This window comes from Rhamphochromis sp. 'chilingali' (assembly GCF_963969265.1).
Source record: "Rhamphochromis sp. 'chilingali' genome assembly, chromosome: 2".
In the NCBI taxonomy this organism is placed as follows: Eukaryota; Metazoa; Chordata; class Actinopteri; order Cichliformes; family Cichlidae; genus Rhamphochromis; species Rhamphochromis sp. 'chilingali'.
Window position 1 is genome coordinate 66119609 of NC_137930.1, and position 18813 is coordinate 66138421.

General features: G+C 39.9%; 1 protein-coding gene across 5 annotated transcripts in view; it reads left to right on the forward strand.

The window, feature by feature from the left end:
* The window catches only part of srgap1a (SLIT-ROBO Rho GTPase activating protein 1a), an 84213-nt gene that overhangs the window by 28581 nt on the left and 36819 nt on the right, over positions 1 to 18813 (forward strand). For all 5 annotated transcript variants that reach the window (XM_080875702.1, XM_080875703.1, XM_080875705.1 and 2 more), the window contains exons 2-4: positions 1770 to 1965; positions 10078 to 10240; positions 16715 to 16777. In XM_080875702.1, the coding sequence (XP_080731828.1) occupies positions 1770 to 1965; positions 10078 to 10240; positions 16715 to 16777 (422 nt within the window). The remainder of the gene's footprint in view (positions 1 to 1769; positions 1966 to 10077; positions 10241 to 16714; positions 16778 to 18813) is intronic.

Sequence of the window (18813 nt, forward strand, 5' to 3'; positions counted from 1 at the left end):
CATAATCCACAAGTTTCACTTTGATTCCTAACAGGCTGTGCTTATGCTTTCTCTTCACTACAGCCATCTAGGGTACTGACCAGTAGTTTTAACAAACACAGAAGCCTAACCAGTTAGCTAAAAGTAGTGAATACATGGTTAGCTAACACTAGCAAATAGCAACTCAAAAGTAAGTAGAAAAAATATGTAAATAAATATAGGAAAATTCTCACTGTAGCTGAGATGATGTAGATGTCATCGTATGATGACATCTACATCATACGATGTAGATGTCATTTCACACAAGCACAAGAATACTCCTCAAAGGAAAGCAATGGTTTGCTATGATGTGTTTAGGTAAAAGCTATCTGGGTTTAGATCTCTGTTCACAGTTTCTACTCAGTGATAATGTCAGTAACTGCACCTTACAGCTCACGAAAAGGATTTCTCTACTGAGTAATCAGAAAATAATGAGAAAAATCCAGGGATAGTGCTTGAAAGGAAAAGGAAATGTATGAAGTTTTGCTATTGAAATTGAATTTTTCAAATTCTTTTATTAGAAAAAGCAGAAAAACAGATAAAACACTTTTTTTAAAATGTCAAATGGTATGGTCATTTGACCTGATATAAAAAAAAAAAAAGGCATAAAAACCTTGAATTCAGTTCCATAAATGTAGTCGTCTTTTTCTGAATGACCCAGGATGATTAAATCTTTAACCCAATCAGGCTGGTTTGGTTTTTGTATAATGGCTCAGACTACAAATGACTTGTGAGGCATTACATCTTAGTGTTTTCTACCTTTAGAATTAGGGATCACTCCACACTTCTCTCCAGTGGTGTTGGCTTTAAATCACCTCATTAATCTGCTTCCTTTGCTGAAGATGTCCGACCAGGCTGCGCCCATTAGGTAAAATCCATTATACACGGCTGTGGTGAGACGGAACACACAGAGGAAACAATTTGTGTGCGACTGTCTTCATGCAAGTGTGTGTGTGTGCACTCCCAGTTGCCCTGTTGAGAACGTAAATTTAAATGAGGGCCACGCTGACAACCGTGATTTCTCAGAAAAGACCTTAGAGGGTCATTTGCCTGCATGTACAGCTTGTTTATGTGATGCCTGGTGTTGTCCCTCTGCCTTCTTAAGTGGATTTTCACTGATGAGCACCAATGAGAATGCATGTATCTGTGTTTGTGTGTGTGCGCGTGCATGCACGGGTCTGCGCTGTAGCCTCGGTATGACGTGAATCATCTTCCATTCATCCTCGAGTTATTTTCAGCCTTAATGAAACACCTGAGACCAGTCGACAACTTCATATCTTTACAAACATTCATAAAACCCATAACTAAGGGATAATAAGCTATGGTGGGCCTATCAGTTGCACTCCTATGCACACATACTATCATGTAATTGCTCGCATTGCTGATCATTTGTCCCATTTACCTATCGATACATTTTAGACATTTTATGCTTGCATGCCCAGTTTTAAGCCAAATTGTGCACCTTCATAACTGATATTTTTCACGTATTTTAACATTTAAGAGTGTGTAGTTTTCAAAATAAGAGCCAATTTAACCGGTAAATACATGCGATTACTGCAGAAATAACTGTTGCATGTAATCATTTAGCTAGTTTAGCTCTATTACAAGATCTCAGAAAGCTAAAACATCAGTATATGAGTACCAGCCTCACATATGTGTTTCTGTGGCTTCTTCTCATTCATTCAGTTTGTAGCTCCTAATATATTTATATTTATATATATATATATTTTTTTAAATTTGTGTCTTTTCAGAGATCAGGGCCCAGTTAGTGGAGCAGCAGAAATGTCTGGACCAGCAGACAGAAATGCGGGTCCAGCTGCTGCAGGACCTCCAGGATTTCTTCAGGAAGAAGGCGGAGATTGAGATGGAGTACTCCAGAAACCTCGAGAAGCTGGCCGAACGCTTCATGGCAAAGACTCGCAGCACTAAAGATCACCAGCAATACAAGTGAGAGGAAACTGTCTCGATGTTTGTCTGTCGTCAATGTGTTTCTTATGTAACACGGGTCCAATAATAACCTTTAACTGTTGCTCTGTAATTCTAAGCTTTTCTAGATTTTGCCTCACAAATATGGATGTAACAAATCTCTAAATTAATCAGATCAGGCATTGGCTAGTTCACCAACCAGGCAGTTTTTCTATTGATGTTACCTGACCTCATTCTCTGTTTACGTCCTAGAAATGGTCATACAAAAAAGGTCCAAAATCATCAGGTTCCTACAATGTGTGTACGGCCAAATTTGTTCTTATCACTGTGCGTTATTGGTGAATCATAATTATACAGGCCCAGTTTAGTGGTGAGGTTGTTTTAACAGAGAAATCTGCCTTGTTAAAGCAAGACGAGGTCTAACTAAAGAAAAACAGGATAGTGTCAGAGGAGGAATTTGAAAAGGTACATTTTCCAGTGTGTTTCATGACAATTTGTACTGTTTGAATGTGTAGAACCATGTAGTGTTTTATATTAATATATTGAGAATATTACATCATTGTAGCAGAGGAGCTTCTTGAATAATCCATCTTGACTTTTCATTTTGCATTTCTGTGTGTGCCACAATAGACACAAGCCTAAGTAATGAGGACAAAGTGCTGTGAATGTCATCATAAGGACATATTAGACGTTATCTAGTGGATGGGGTATTATTTTGATACAGTTGCTAAATATATTCTAAAATTGGCAAAGCTGTTATAAAACGGATTAGAGTTAAGATCTTTGACAGTTTCTGTACTTTATATTTTGGATATTTGGATATATTTAGTTCTCAAGGAGTATTTTTGTTTGGTATCTACCCTTAAACAAAAATACCAAAGTGTAGTGAGAAGAAAAACTGTTTGCTTTCATTCTGTTTGTCTTCTTTCTCGCCCTGTCCTCCTCCCTCTTCTTCCGCTGTATTTATTGTGCATCGGTTTGTCTCGGAGGCTTTTTGATCGATTTTGACACAGTTAAGTATAGTGTGCTTTTTGGCCTTATTAGTAGGAGGTGGCTCATGGAAAAAGCAGACATTAGCATATCGTTTGAACTTGTGGTGGAGCAAAAATAAAATGTATGTTTGTCCTCGCTGTCTGCAAATAGCCCCTGCTCTCTGTCTGAAGTTCCAATGGCTCTAGCAGCTGTGCGTGCCCATGTGTGTAACCAGTGAGAAGACTCTGGTATGGCGCTCTGTGGTTTTCATTGTATGATGTACAGTCTGGTCACTTCATTCACAGGGTAAACATTTGGCATCTGCCTAGGAGCATATTTCTTAAGTAAATATAAGACGTTTGAATAACATTAAGAATTCTCCTGCGGGTGTTAAATCATGTGGCCCATATTTTTGTGTTCACATAAGCACGTACAATAAGGCTTCAGTATTCTCCAGGCTGTTTTCATTGGACAAATTTGTCTGTGGTGTGAAAAACTGTTTTTATTCTGTCTGTAGCATGATGTCCATTTTTATTAGCGATGCACTGGTTCTATTAGCAAAAGCTAAGGCGTCGAAATAATATTTGCAAATACTAGATAATAACGTAATATTTGTTTTAAGGGTCTAGGAGTTCATTGGTCCCATATCAGACAACACCAAGCTCGGCTTAAATACTATTTATTCAACTTTGTAGCAAATACATGCGTCAGAGAATATTAGTTTACTGAAATAAGTATTTACATCATTTACCTAAATTATTTAAGTTGAGTGTGAGAGTTAGTTGGTTCCTGCATGCTGGTTTTAAAGTTTTGCTACTTTTCTATTTCCTGCTCTTACTGTGAGTGTAGATTTGACCACAATGCAATTAGTTAAAAAATATTGAAGGCATAAAAAGAAAAGCTGTTGTGTTGAGTGCGAAATGCTTTCAAACTGTTGACCCTTTGCAGTTTGCTTCCTCTATGCTGTTAGCTCTCCTGTTAGCAATTGATACACTGCTGCTGCCAGCTAGCACAGTAAGCAGAGAACAACTGAAGTGACCTGATGGCCCCATAAATCTGACCTTTGTCACTGATACATGATCCAGCTCTTTGAGTCAGGAGTGGACAGAGATTGTTTCCAAATATTAGGTACGTCACTAGTTTTGAAATTAACTTGGGGGAAAAATTGGTAAAGCAGCGAGTTAAGGTCTTAGTTAAACAGTATTAGAAGCTGATCAGTGACCCTTCTGATAGTTGGTGAGTGTTTGCTAGCGTGAAATTGGTCGCAGAGAGGTATATGGTGCTGCACCAAAAACCTCCATGTGACTGTGAAGTGAAGACACTTGCAAACTACTTGCCAAGTCCTAGTGAAACTCTGAAAAATGCAGCACAAACCAGAAATGATGAAAGTTCACTTTCAAGGCACAACATTTACAACAGTATATGCTTTACTTTTCAGTTGCACGACAGCACACAACATAAATGTCAAATGCTGACGGACAAATCGACATATTTCATGCAAATTACAGGTGACTGTGGCAGCCTGCTAGTGATCAAAACAATCACAACACCTTCGTTATGACCATTGTCACCTTGCAACAGCCAGCAGCCACTCACCAACCAGTTGGGAAATGCAGATTTCCCTAGTAATTGGGAAAGCCAGATGATCTCTGACTGAGGCTTAAGGAAGGCTATGGAATCATCCACAATGGCAGATCAGTTCATCTACATACTTCAGATCCAGCTTTCTGTGTATGGACATGGTCGGGCAGGGAGCCATAATGCTAAATTTAAACTTCTGCTTATTTTGACTGTATTGCTCCTGGTTGAAGTATCGTCCTTTAATCAGCAGCTAAATCTAAGAACTGGTCAAGACCAGCTGTATTCACAAAGTGTTGGCAATGAAGCAGTGTTGTTGAGTCTGGTTTGCGTAGCAGATTTTGAGATGAGTCAAGTCAAGTCAAGTCAACTTTATTTGTCAATTCTGCCACATGTACAGGACATACACAGAATAGAAATTGCGTTACTCTCAAACCCTAGTGATTAGAAAAATGCAAATAAAATAATTAAAAAGTAAAAATTTAAATAAATACAATACAATTTTATGTATAACAAAAAAAAGCTATGCAATATACAATATACAATATTCAAGTAAGAAGGCATAGTGGTGCAAAATAGGCAAATAGTGCAAATGGGGATTTAGTAGTGTACGGTAAGAGATAGTGTAACAACAGAGTCTTATGAGGTCCAATGCTTAAGCAGTCCAATGCTCCACAAAGTGACTGGAGCAGGCCAGTGAGTGCGTCAGAGAGTGAGTGTGTGTGTGTGTGTGTGTGTGACAGAGTTCAGTGAGACCGTGGTGGAGAAGAGGGGAGAGGGGGGCAGAATCGGGAGGGAGTTTAGCTTCCTGACAGCCTGATGGATGAAGCTGTCCTTCAGTCTGCTGGTCCTGGCCTGGAGACTCCGCAGTCTCCTCCCTGACGGCAGCAGCTTGAAGAAGCTTTGAGCGTTCAAGATGTCATTCTTTTTAGTTAAAAATGCATTAATATGCAGCATTTTTGACATATTCAGTTTCTTTAGAAAGTTCCCTTGTAGGCAGCTTCAAGCCTCATCCCATGGGTATTTGTTTTAGTTGCCTCTAGGAAATGTGGCAAAACACAGGTGGTGGTTGATGCTATGCTTCTGTGATCCCATACCCCCTTCGTATAAACCATGTTTCTGTGAAGCTATAAAGACACGATGCCACAATTTCCTTCCACCAGTCTGCAAACATTGCCATGTGTGATTTTGTTTGACAAGACTAAACCTAGTTTTCTGCTGTTGGAAGGCAGCTATGTTGTTCTTGAACCATTTACGTGTTACCATAAAGTTCTCGAGCTATTCCAAGCTACGAAAAAGTTTTGACACAGTAGGAGTTCAGTCTTTCTCGGGGGTGAAATGAAGTTTGTGCACATCTGAAAGTACAGACTTTGTGCGACCTGTGGGAGTATTGCGGTTGCTCGCTGCTGGAGAGGAATGCTTCTTGCTTCGGGGGTGCCCTGTACTGAGCTGAGCTATACCTGTGGAGTCTAGGGAGACTGCAGTAGAGGTCTGCTGAACTCTAAAGTAGAGTAAAGACTGTAGCCACATTTGAAAATGGCCTAACGCAACAAAAGTGTAAATTTTAAAGTAATGGTGCTCGTTTCTGCTTCTCAACATACTTCAGCATAACAAAAGAGATAACAATAATAACAAATATGTGAATATAGCGTCTTACAGGCATCATTACTTTTGATCATTATGTAGTTTAGTATTTTTCTAAGCCACTGCCTGTTCTGAGACTCTTGTTGTCCAAGAGAACTTTTGTTTTACGGTTAACTATGAAGAGATCATTGTGTAGTTCTGTTTTTAGGTTTTGTTCTTCAGCCTTCATTATAGAAGTAAACGCAGTGCGCAGCATTGGAAAAAATTGTCCCAATTAAACGTAACAATTAGCAGCTATAAAGTCAAATTAGGACACTTTGGAGAACACATGCTGTTAAACATGTTGGTCTAAGCAAAAGTGTAATAGATACGAAAACTTTTAGAGCTTTAAGTGTCCCGGATGTTTGGCAATGCTGCAGTAAAGCAGACAGCAGCAGCTTCTGAGTGCAGCACATCAGCTTTGAAAATGAACGGGCATTAGGACACTTCAGAGCCACCAGTTTAGTTTTGGGTTTTTTGTGGGGGGGATCTTCTTGAAAGAAAACAAAATTACAGTGCTGTCCACTGCAGCACTCTGTGGGAGAGCCATCTATTTGTGTTTCAGCGGCTGTTTGCAGAACACACACAAATGAACAAATATGGGCAAACACTCTCTTCTCTCTCTCCCCCAGTCTTTCTTAAACACACACATGCAAACAACCAGATACTGTATTATGCAAGGTTTGTTCAGGGAGGGGACGTGGAATCGGAGAGCAAAAGAATAACTGAAATATTTATGTAGCATCAGCCACAACTGGGATTGTCTTAAATATGCTGCTTTTATCTGAAATTAAGCCGCTGGTTAGAGGACTTCCTCACTTTGTCTCAGAGGATTAGCGGGAGGTGTGGAAAACATCGTGGCTGCTTAGTCTGTGTAATGCCACACATAACTACCTGCTGTCTAGGGAAAACTGCTGACGCATTCTCATTTGATTAAGTTCAACTTTGTTGGGATTCTTTCACAGGACCAGTGATGAAGAAAATGGTGCATTTCCTGTGGTCATTATGAGCCTTTGGCATTCTGTTGCTTCCTTTTAAAATGTAAATGTGTACTCAAATAAGCAGAAAGACTGCACCGCGAGTCAGCTTCGTTGGTGCTGGAGATTTGTGCACTTTAAAGTGAAACGTTTTGGGGGTTTTGTTGTTGTTGTTGTTTTTTTTAAATCAGTGTGGCACTAGACAACTTTGCTATTTTGCCATTTCTATTGATAAGACCTTCTGTTTAAATACTGTACACACTGAATTGGTATCCTTCATTTTTAGTGTCATCCTGCTGTATGAGAGTGCAAGTATGGTGACATTGTTCCTCTGTCCCCCCCCACCCCTCTTCTACACACGAGTTCCTCTTTTCATACCTGTGTTTGGCTCTTGTGGGGAGTCTTGTCTATCTGTCACTGTTCTGTCTGACCCAGTTCCTGCCCTGGCTGAGGGGGAAATGATGACAGTGAGACTTTCCTGCCATTATATGTGGGGTTAGCAACTCCCAGGGGGTTATGTTGTCACAGCCTGTGTGGGTTTCCCACTTGTTTTTTGCCTGTCCTCTTTATACTTTGTGAAGGGGCTGACCCTACTAAATCAAACTTTCTTTCTTTTCTTTTTCTTTTTTTAAACAAATTGATTTAATTTGATAACATGTGCTACACTGTTACTTATGCTACATTATTCTTTAAATGTTTCAGATTTAATCAAATTTCATGTGAAAGGTGGATGCCGTTTTTGTTGGATGCCCTGGATGTTATTAGCCATGTGCACATAGGTTACAGGTTACTTCTGGTGTTAAATTAGGTTAAACTTAGTAATGCTGTCCTACTTCAGACAGTACAGTGGGTTTTTTTCCAGTCTGAGGAGTCAATTTACCAGTATTAAATTGTTTAGTGGCTTGTGGCGTTTTATGTCCAGCTTCTTGTCAGTGACCTACAGAACATGATTCATCTGGACCTGAGAACATGAGTGAATTAATAAACACAAACTAGTACTGTTCCCACAAGTCTAGATTGAGTGCTGTAGAATGGATCTGATACATAATGCAGAAAGGATTTCTATAGTAATTGCTCTTTGACAGATGGTGAGTGATGCCGTCAAGCACAGTTACTGCTTGAGTGAGTGTGAGAATCTATATTTTTCTCCGTGTGTAAAAGTTATTTATACACACAAATGTGGTTAAAACATGTATTTGTGCTAAATGGCTCATTTTACCATGACTTCACATGGTGCTGTGAGGGAAGGTACAGTGAACTAACTTGCAATGAAGGGCACATTCACAGGGCTGACGTCAGGGACAGCTGAGGAAAGCAAATCAGGGAACTAATGTATTAAAATGATATGCCGCTGCTTTGTGATGCCACCATTATCACAGGCAATGTATTGCAATACTATTGTCTTAAAATGTAGTTATTTTCTGATTCCCAACCATACTGGACATGTTATCATGTTCGTCTGGTTTCTTTGAAAAACGAATCCCCTTGGATGTTTTTCATGTCTGCGTAGTTGTCTTCCTGTTTTTGCTTAACCTCAGGAAACATTTCAGCTGTTTGGAATGTTTGCATCAGTTGTTCATTTTCTTCATTTTTGCTCACCAAGCAGATGTGGTGCCAATGTTGAAGGCTAGGTCAGGGCTGGGCAGCTTTGCCAAGTGTAAAGTTTCACCTGTTGCGTTGACAAATGTTGTCCGTCTTTGCAAACTTGGAGAGGTGCAGAGGCGAGTCTCCATATGGTTCCTGAAAGACTTGACCCAAGACCCAGCTTTCAGTTCTCTCCCAAGCACACACACACATGTGCACAAGCATGCACACTTATATTCTGTGTCACTTTTTTGCAGGCAGCAGGAATGTTATAGATTAACCCAGAGGAAGTCCGCTTGCGGGCCACTGCTTACACAGGGCCCCAGCTCACTCTGGTCTGGACAATGTCCTACAGTTAGCCTGGCTGCAGGCGGCACACAGCGCAGGAAACGCCTCTCTGACTTCTGTATTTTTATTTGAATTCTTTTCTATTATTATCCACTATTGTGCAGCTTCTCTTCTTTTCCTTGTCTTTCTTGTTCTTTTTGCAGTTTTACTCTACTCTTCAAGTTCACCTACAACATATACATGGCTTCTTTAACACCAGTCTACACAGTGTATTTATAGTCTTAGGGACACTCTTCCCTGGTTTTAGAAAATCATTTTTGCTCAGAGCATTGTAGCTCTGCCCTAGAAATGTCACTGATATTTCCAAGTTAGCTGTGTAGTCCTTGTAATATTTGGAGAATCTTTTTGGCCCAGAGCCTGTGGTGCATGGGACATTTAACACCCTGGGACGCCTATGATGAATCTGTCTTCTGCTTTAGTGACGAGCACTGGTGCTCTTGAGGTTTTTTATGGGTGCTCTTGAGGTTTTTGTAAACATCCTGCTTGTCACGATCTCCTGCATTTAGAAAAAAAGAGGAAATGCTGTCTAAACCAGCCAACAGTTGCCAATAGGAAAATGTTCAGATGAATGCATACAGATATTTTGTACAGGCCTGCAAGGTTATTTTGATAATAGTATTGAAGTATGAAATTGTTTTGGGGGCAAATAGATCTTTCTAAACAAAGAATGTCTCATTTAGCTCCTGAATTTTCACAGCAGCACAACAGCTTGGCTTGGAAGTAATGGGTGGTTAACAGTGTAGTGTGAATGAGCCACATTTCAGTCATTCTTTTGTCTGGCAAAAAAAGATAAGTGCTTTAATGGGAATTTGTTGCATTAAATACAACAAAAAAAACCAAAAGACCTTAGGTTGCACTAATTATTCTAAAACGATATAAATAGTAAATCCTCTTTAACTCTGTAAAATGAATAAAGTGAATTTTACTCCATGATATGTTCAGTCTGGCACAAAAGTTAACCAAGGAATACCTCCGTTATAACCATTACTTTATAATTTTTCATTTTCATTCCCTAATTTATCTGAACTCTTATTTCCATTGGTTTACTCAGGAAAGACCAGAATCTGCTGTCACCAGTCAACTGTTGGTACCTGCTGCTGAACCAGGTTAGGAGGGAGAGTAAGGACCACGCAACACTGAGTGACATCTACCTCAACAATGTCATCATGAGGTTCATGCAGATCAGCGAGGACTCTACACGGCTACTCAAGAAGGTGAGGGCAGAAAGGGCAAAGTAGTTTTTAGAGTTGAGGCGGTGCACACACACACACACACACACACACACACTAGCGTTTTCAGTCGGTTTCACAAAGTTGTGCGTCCACATTGAAACAGCACAAAACGCTTCCAGTCCTGCGCATGCGTGAAAGCGAGTGAGAATGAAAGAATTTGAAGAAAAGCTACCTGGAGCATGTACAAACTGATATTAATCTTTTTTTTAGGGCTGTCAAAATTGAGAGCAAACAAAACAACTGCTGTATAACGCCCTCCGCTGTCTTTGTTTGATTGGTCACATGACTGTATCACATGACTAAAATGCGTCATTGTTTTAGAAAGTCTGCGTTTTCGAGTGTCCACACTGCGACGGGGCAGCTCCGTTTTGAAATGTATGCGTTTTCGAGAGCGTTTTCAAAACGCTGCGTTTTTCCTTGAGGAAAACGGCGTCTCCGTGTGGACGGAGGCCAAAACGAAGAGAAAACGATGCGTTTTCAAACGGAAACGCATTAGTGTGGACGTAGCCTAAAAATGACTTTTGAGTCTTTTTATTTGTGCTATAAGAATTGCAGCAGGTATTTTTCATTTAGTTTTCATTCATTTCCTTTATGGTTTAAAGGGAAAAACTTGTTGTTTTTTTTAAAACAAAGAAAATCAGCACAATTTCTTTTTGCAAATTTGCAGGAATTCATGGCACTTTTCAGCCTTGTTTATCGTACAACTGTATAACAAAACACTCATGTACTTGATATATAACACAAATGACCTTTTATAAGTTAATAAATTAGTATTTTTCTCTGCATCACTGTTTCCTTGTCTATTTAAATTCTCATAGTCTCATTTTGACTGCTTTTGAAGGGTTTTTTTTTGTTCATTATACTGATGTTTGACCTCTGCTAGAAATGGGTCACATGTGCCTTTTTCTTTGATCAGCAAAACACTCAAAGTCACCACTAACATGATCCAGATTCTTCGTAGCGGTCACATTGGGCAGCAGTGTCTCCAGGCCCTCATGTTATATAAACAATCTTTCACTTTTAATGCATCCATTCATTCAAAAACAGTGTATATTTAGTCGCATGATATGCAGGATATATATTCAGCATTGCGTTTGATGGTATGATGGTCTGTGGCGTTCCCGTGGTTTCGTTTTGTGAATTAAGAGTAGTGCGCTGGGAGCTCGGTCACCAGTCTTTAAGATTCAGAACGTCTTTGGTCTCTCATGGTTTTATGACCAAAACCAATCTGCTGCATTTTCTACCACAAAGCTGACGACTCCCTAACAGATTATGAGCTCCTATGTTGCAGGAGTCACATGAACTCACCGCAAACCTAAATTACAAAGTGTCTTTTCTTCAGAGGAGCGCCTTTGTGTCATTTTAGCTTGCACAACCTTTTTATCCTTTCTCTTTTTATGCTCCACTTTCTTGCAAACCTCCAAGATCTTATCTGTTTAAAAAGAAGGAAACATTTTTGTTTTTTAAATTTGGTCTTCAAAGCAGTATAATTTCTTGGTTTGCCTTGAACCCCCAGCAGACTCACAGGAAGCTGCAACACTCATTTCCCTTTAAAGGGTTCTGGTTCTACTAACGAGGCCAGATGTGAAACAGACAGTATTTTCTCAAAGTTTCGTCTTGTTGCGAATACTGGGGGAAAAGAGCCGCTATAATTTAAAACAAGAATAATCATGAAAACTATAACATTTGTCTCAAAAGGGTTGCAAATGCACACAATATGATCCACAACTGTAAGCTAAGCTTTGCAAATGTGTACAATGAACTTTTGAGGACTCACACGCACGTGCTTCAATCCACACACAAAACAAAAAACCACCATGTGAAACTATTTTACAGATGCAAACATCCAAACCTGAATAAATACTAATCATTTACGCACAATTTATAAAGTTCAGCTTCACGAAGGCAATCATTTTCACTTTCAAAAAACCTTCTGTGTATACAGAGTCTAAACCTACTCGTAACATCTCTCAACCCTCTCTTAAACACATGTGGGCGAGCGCCTGATACGCACAGATCACGTCACACAGGGAAGGTTGTGCCTGTAACATTTAACATTTTCTTATTTTAGCCACAGCCGAGGAGCAAAAGAGCCGCGAGTCACCGACCTCTGTCCTGGCTTAACTTACTTTCACAATCATAATGATAGACTACTTTCAATAATGATACATATTTTTAATGCAGCTCAGAAACTCCTCACAAACTGTGGAGTAGTGCAGTCCTGTCATTACTCCACCTGCATCCCCATTACTGCTGTGGAATCTGCTGTATCGAGCCACTTTATAGACTGTCCTTTTAAAGTTGGCATTTACTTTGTGTATCCAGGTGACATTGCGCAGACAAGAAGCAGTCTGATGGGAGGTCCCAGCTCATTGGAGACCCGAGACACAGCTCGCACTCTAATTAAAGCTTCCCCGAGCCTTTGATCTCAGCAGAGCTTCAATAACGAGGCACAAACAACAGAGAAGTCCCCCATGTTACGTGGACTCCCTCACAGCTTTGAGGAGACAGCTGTACTCTTGTCATCCTTCCACCACATCAAAGACCCGTGTTTATATTTCCTTGTATGTTCAGGTTTCATGCTGCGAGGTGCAGCAGCGGAGGAGGGACCCCATAGTGGCCATATTGTCTTCGTCAACATCCTCCGGTTGCTGTTCGGCGTGTGCATTTATTTCTTTAGTTCTGCACTGTGGTCACTTAAAAAGAAACCACGGCTTTCTTTAGAAGCACCACATTTTTTCCTCTTTTGTGTGTTTAAACGCAAGACTCGAGTAGCGAGCTTTTTCTGTCTTTATGCTTGGAAAGATCTTCTCACATGCATCAAGTTTTCATTATTCATACAACTGGCTCTTTGTTTTGCTCTGCCCTGTTTTATTCATGAAAGTGATATTCTGTGGCAGCAGCTACATGGTGGATTTCCTAGAGCTCGAGGCACTTTTGAACTTAAAGCAACACATAAGTTTACAAAAAGGTGTAAATATTGAAATAATTCAAGCTGAATCTATTTAACTGATTTGGTGTAATAACAAAAAGTGTAATATCCCAAAATCCACTACCAGCACCTCCAATATGGTGCTTTGCAAATGTATTAGTCCACCACTCAATGTTAATTCAGGGCAGCTGTGGAGTAAACCTAACAGTAGCGATAATTACCAAATTTTTATGTTTCTGTAATAGTTAATCTACCAGTGTGTGCAAATGCTCTAATCAAAATAATATTTTTAATGCTAAAATAAAATTATTGATGTTGTCATTGAATTTTCAAAGTTACACTTTTACAAAAAGCAGAAAAAAATAGTAAAAGATGCCAAATTAAAGCTATTTATGTTCAATAATTTCATTCCTGAGCAGAAAAATTAGTGTTGGTGGTTGAATGTTTTGCATCATTGAATTTGCAACTTCTCAGAGACGTCCGCTGTGCCGGTGTTCTGACAAATCATCCTACTTTGGCAAATCGTCCACCGTACGTAGTTTATGCACATTCCTGCCGTCACACAAGAATTCCAGCAGAAATGTAAGTATGTAGGACGGTTTGCCACTTAACTTTACCCATCAGAGTATGCTTCTAGCTTATATTCACAAAGATATGATGGTTTGACACTTAATTTTGTGTTGTGCGCATGCAAAGCACATGCGCAGAAACAACCGCTAGGATGGTTTGTGAGGTAAGATGGATTCCCAGAACACCGGCTCAAAAAACATGAATTTAGTTTCTTATTTGCATAATAAATAACAATGCAACTTTTAGTTTTAAACCATTTTTAACAGATTATTATATACAGAGTATTTGTTTTGTTTTTTTTAAAATCACAAGTGAAACAGCTGGACTAACCAATAATTAGGCTGACATTTTATGAAGGGTTCAATATTTGTGTCATTTGGTCAAATTCCAAGTTACAGTCGGAAGACACTAATGTACACACGGGCCCTGCAGCGTATACAGCTGCCATCTCTATACTGTGATTAATGGCAGTGGCAATATGAAACCCACCACTCCCTAAGTGCTGCCATGGTTTCTTCTCACTGGGTTTGTTTCATCTTTCTAATGTGGTTGGAATACAGATGGTATGAAGTTGAAAGGGAAAACCCATTTGTAGGATCCTTTTAATGAATTGGACTGAATTGGAAACCCCCCAGCTGAGATTCCTTTAAGCAGGAAGGAAAAAACGTTGTGCAAATTAAATCAGCGACATGTGTTACACAACACAGCTTCGCTAAACAACTGTTTCCAAAATTCGAAACCTCATGCTACGTGTAGCTTTTTCTGGTAAAAGGCAGTCGTGATTGTAAATGTAATTTACGATCATTTCCCTCTTTATTCCTCTCACATCCAACACACACACACACACACACACACACATTCTTTCTCGCACATCTTGTGATCTCTGAGAAGGCTTTTCATTGAGCTCTGGATCACTTCCCAGCCTCCTCAATGGGAAAGAACTGATGTGTGTTAGATCTGACAGATAGTCAAAGGTCCTGTCCATGGAACTGATGCTTGCTAATGGATTTTCCCACAGGGGAAGGTCTGTGTCTTTACAATCGTGTGAATTTACATTTAAGAGGCAGTTTACTGAGTATTGATAAACCCAAGGACCAGGTGATCGTATAGTTCACCAAAAAACGTAAGACTGCTTAGTAACTTCCTTATCTACACTCACCTGTCAAACATGCCTGAGGTTTCCTCTTGCTGAGTTTGTTTCTCCTGGAATCTAATTATCTGATTATGTCCCGATTAGCTAAAAAGCTCCAAGTTGGGGAAATGACAGACCAGGTGGTGGTTAGGTAGGTGTTGCAGATCAGTCAGGTCACCTAGCGTGACTCTATAATTTCAGACACCAGCCTAGCAGCCAGTGACTGAGAGCGTAATCCTCTTTGCTGTCTGTTAAAATACTTGGACACTGTACAGCTCTACCTGTAAGCAACATGAAGAACAAAAGTGACAGACTGTGAAAATCTGCGTAGAAGTACTCGCAGTCTTGCTGCGGTTCAGGTCGGTTGCATATGCACGGTTCAGTTATAGCCAAAAACTTGTGGTGTTTCGTGCAAGCGTGATCATGTCTGAGAACTCACTTGGGTCAGTGATGCATTTAACAGCATCTTGTGTCACAAGTAATAAACAACTACGGCACAATATATTGCACTGTGAAAATAAATGCATCCAGTTAACTTTGCTTCAGTGCTTGCTTCAGCTTATCTCTTTATGAACTGTATCGTGCGGCTAAAACTGGCAGACTGACTATTTGCAATTTCTTATTCAGTAAAATATAAAAACGGCTTTAAGACGACTCACAATCTGCAATGCTTTTGGTGTTTGTTTGTTTTTTGGATATAAATTCATGTTTTCTTCCCAAAAACATTGTGCACATTCAAACAGGTTTAGCTACATAACTAATTTCCTTGGCAACAACTGTTGCCATTGCAACAGTCTGAAGCCAGCATCAGGAATGTGCATCTTGTTGCTCGTGAACTCGCCCCAAATTTACCCTCACTCCTAAAATCATTGTGCTGCCTTTTTCAAAAACTCCCAATAGCCCCCTTTAATATTAAATGTAGTGTTTATTTCAGCATTATGGCTCTTAAAAAGACTACAATGCCCTCTATATCTTTAGAAAATAAATCCCCACTCTCTTACTACAGGAGCTGGCTTGATACCCACTCAGAAAGCTTGTCCATCATATCGCTGTGAGTGGCTCCCACAATGAGTTTTGTCTGAGGATAATTGGGTTTGATATAGGCCTGGTGCACAGGCCAAGGTTGTAATATCATCCAGGTGGCAACACTATAGTGGAGAGATCAAAAATTCATTGTCATGACTCATAATCTCATAAACATCTGATACGCTATATGAGTCAGTGTGAAAGAAATATGGAAGCTTCACTGTTAAATTAATAGTAAAGGCGTCTCTAAATCCATCACACCATCACTGTTAAACTGTATCCCACAACCATGAGATGCATTTCTGTGGGCGTGTGTGTGATAGCATTACTGAGTCAGCCTTGTGGCGCGGCTGATTGAGTTAACATATTTGGAAGAAATCTTTTACATTCAGGCGTAGAGGCCAGATAATGTGTTGAGCATGTGGACGCTGAAACTCTAGCGGTGTTCGATGATTTAAGTGGAAAAGCTAGCATGACACCGGCACCACTTTCACACACAAAAGCCTGTATTTGACACAGTATTATAAATGCACTCATCTGTTTTGTATGTGCACCAATAAGAGTAGAGAATGGTTTCACCTCAGTGGCACTTATATTAAACCTGATATAGAACGAACAGTGTGCATTTGCTGAAAAGATTTGTGAAGCTGCAGTTTAGTAATGGTTGTTCCCACAGTGCTTATACTGTGTTGTCTTTAAAGGGGAACTACCTGGATAGAACATGAATTTCTTGTGTGATAATGGTGATTTCTTTGTATTGCTCTTATTGTTTTTCCTTTTTGTATTTCTTTTACAGAGCAAAGAAATAGCCTTTCAGCTCCAGGAAGACTTAATGAAAGTCCTCAATGAGCTATACACAGTAAGTAGTAACGACTGCTATTTTTCACTAATGCACTTGAATACATTCATCTTGGCTGTGGTTGAGACTAGTTTATAGCATTGAGCTCAATAATTTCTTACTGTCTGTAACAACTTGATGTTTTTAACCCTGAAACTGGAAGATATCTGATGGATTCTAAATTAAACATTCAAGCAAATGTATTGCAAACAAAGTACAGGAAAAGTCACATTTCTTTGCACCACAAAAGCATAAAACTGTCCCCTTTACTCTCATAAATCAGCCATTCAAAGCTACAAACTTTCATCTCTGTGTTTGCTTGACTCATTACAGTTCATATTCTGTTTCTAATAGCTTTCATCACCAGTTTTTTTTTTTTTTTTTTTTTTTTTTTTTTTTTTTTTTTTGGCTCTTGAAAACGACTCATGCAAAGTCACACTGGGAGGTCTGAGCCAAATAGCAACTTGCTCCCTATCATTCTTTATTTCTTTCAGTAGCTGACATCAGAGACAGACAGAAAACCTGGGAAAAGTCCAAGTTGCATTACACGCAACAAAGTTCTACATTCAAAATGAGAACCATTGTAATTATGCTATATGTGCCCAAGACTACTAGCTTGCAGGTTGCAAGAAACCAAACCATGGCTCTGAACCTGTCAACTCACAGGTTAAAAATTCACCCCAGTAGGTCAGTGAAATTTTACCAAGCTGTCAAACTGGTGCATCACACAGGCTGCACATGTGCAGTGTAGTTCCTAACGCTTTTCATTTGTATTGTTAGCAGCCTCTGTGTACCTTTGACCCTGCTAGTTACTGCCTTAACTTGACTATCAGCTCTGCTAGTCCTTGTATTCAATGCCTCACAGAAGCCATGGATATGCAAACTCCAGCAAACCCTTTAAAAAGTAAAATGAATGAAAAGTTAATGTTTGATATTTATTAAATATTGTGTATTACTGTAGCCTATGTATAGCGTGAGTAGCGTTTCATAAATAACAACAAACCTAAGGTTTAAAGCTTATGAAATATAATTCAGTAATACTGTTCATGTGTGTGATTTTGTGTTTTTAGTTGCTTTCCTGACGCATCGTCACCTTGCATGTACGGTGATGTAGCAACAAGTCAAATCAGTTGTTCTGCCTTCCCAGAACATTCACTGAAGATCAGTTCAGTTTGCTTATAGAGTCTCCAGTTACTCACCATGAAGGACTGAAGTTGGTTACACTTCCCCTGTGTGTAAAGGGGGCAGACCAGCCCTCGCTCCTCCAAACACAACAACGTGTTACTCTCGAGCTTAATGTGTGTCACTCTCACCACAGTCCACGCTGTAGATTTGGCCTGCTTTAACCCCAGTGGGAGGACACACGTGAGCACACACGCACACGCGCGCGCACACAGGGTAGCTGTTGCATCAGACAGCCGCAGTCCCAGTGTCGGCCACCGCCACTGAAATAACAGGTCTCGTCCGTGTCTAAATGTGTCCCTCTAAAAAAAGCGGTAAAGTAAACACAGCAGTGGCAGACTCCAGACCATTAAGTGAGGAGTACGCGGACCAAGGTCAGTCACCCATCTCTAAACTGGTTCCAGTTAAGCCAACCCCACCAAAGACGAAGGGCTCCAGACAAACCAGGCTTTGCTCTGTTGTTCCACTCGTACAGAAATAACTCACATTGGGGGAAAGATGTTTAGATTTTGAATGGGTGAGTCTCTATTTGTACTGAAGCTGAGGTTTTGTGCAGACAAATGTATTTCATACACAGGTTGTGGAGCTGTAATTTGCCGGAGTCAGTTCATTCCAGATTAAACCGCTCTGTGCTCTATATTGCTGCCTTGGACGTTTGAATATAATTTTGGTCCTTCTACTTAGTTCAGTAGTTTTGGCCGACCGCCACGAACCATCAGCTCAGATCTCATTTCCTCTCCTCGTCATTTTCACCTGTTTTGTTTCTCTTCCTCCAAATGCTTCCCTAATGTCTTCATTTTCATGGATGTGTGGGGTTGAGTGGCCTATTCTGCTTTCAGACTTCACAATGACATCATGAATTTGTTTCAGTTTTC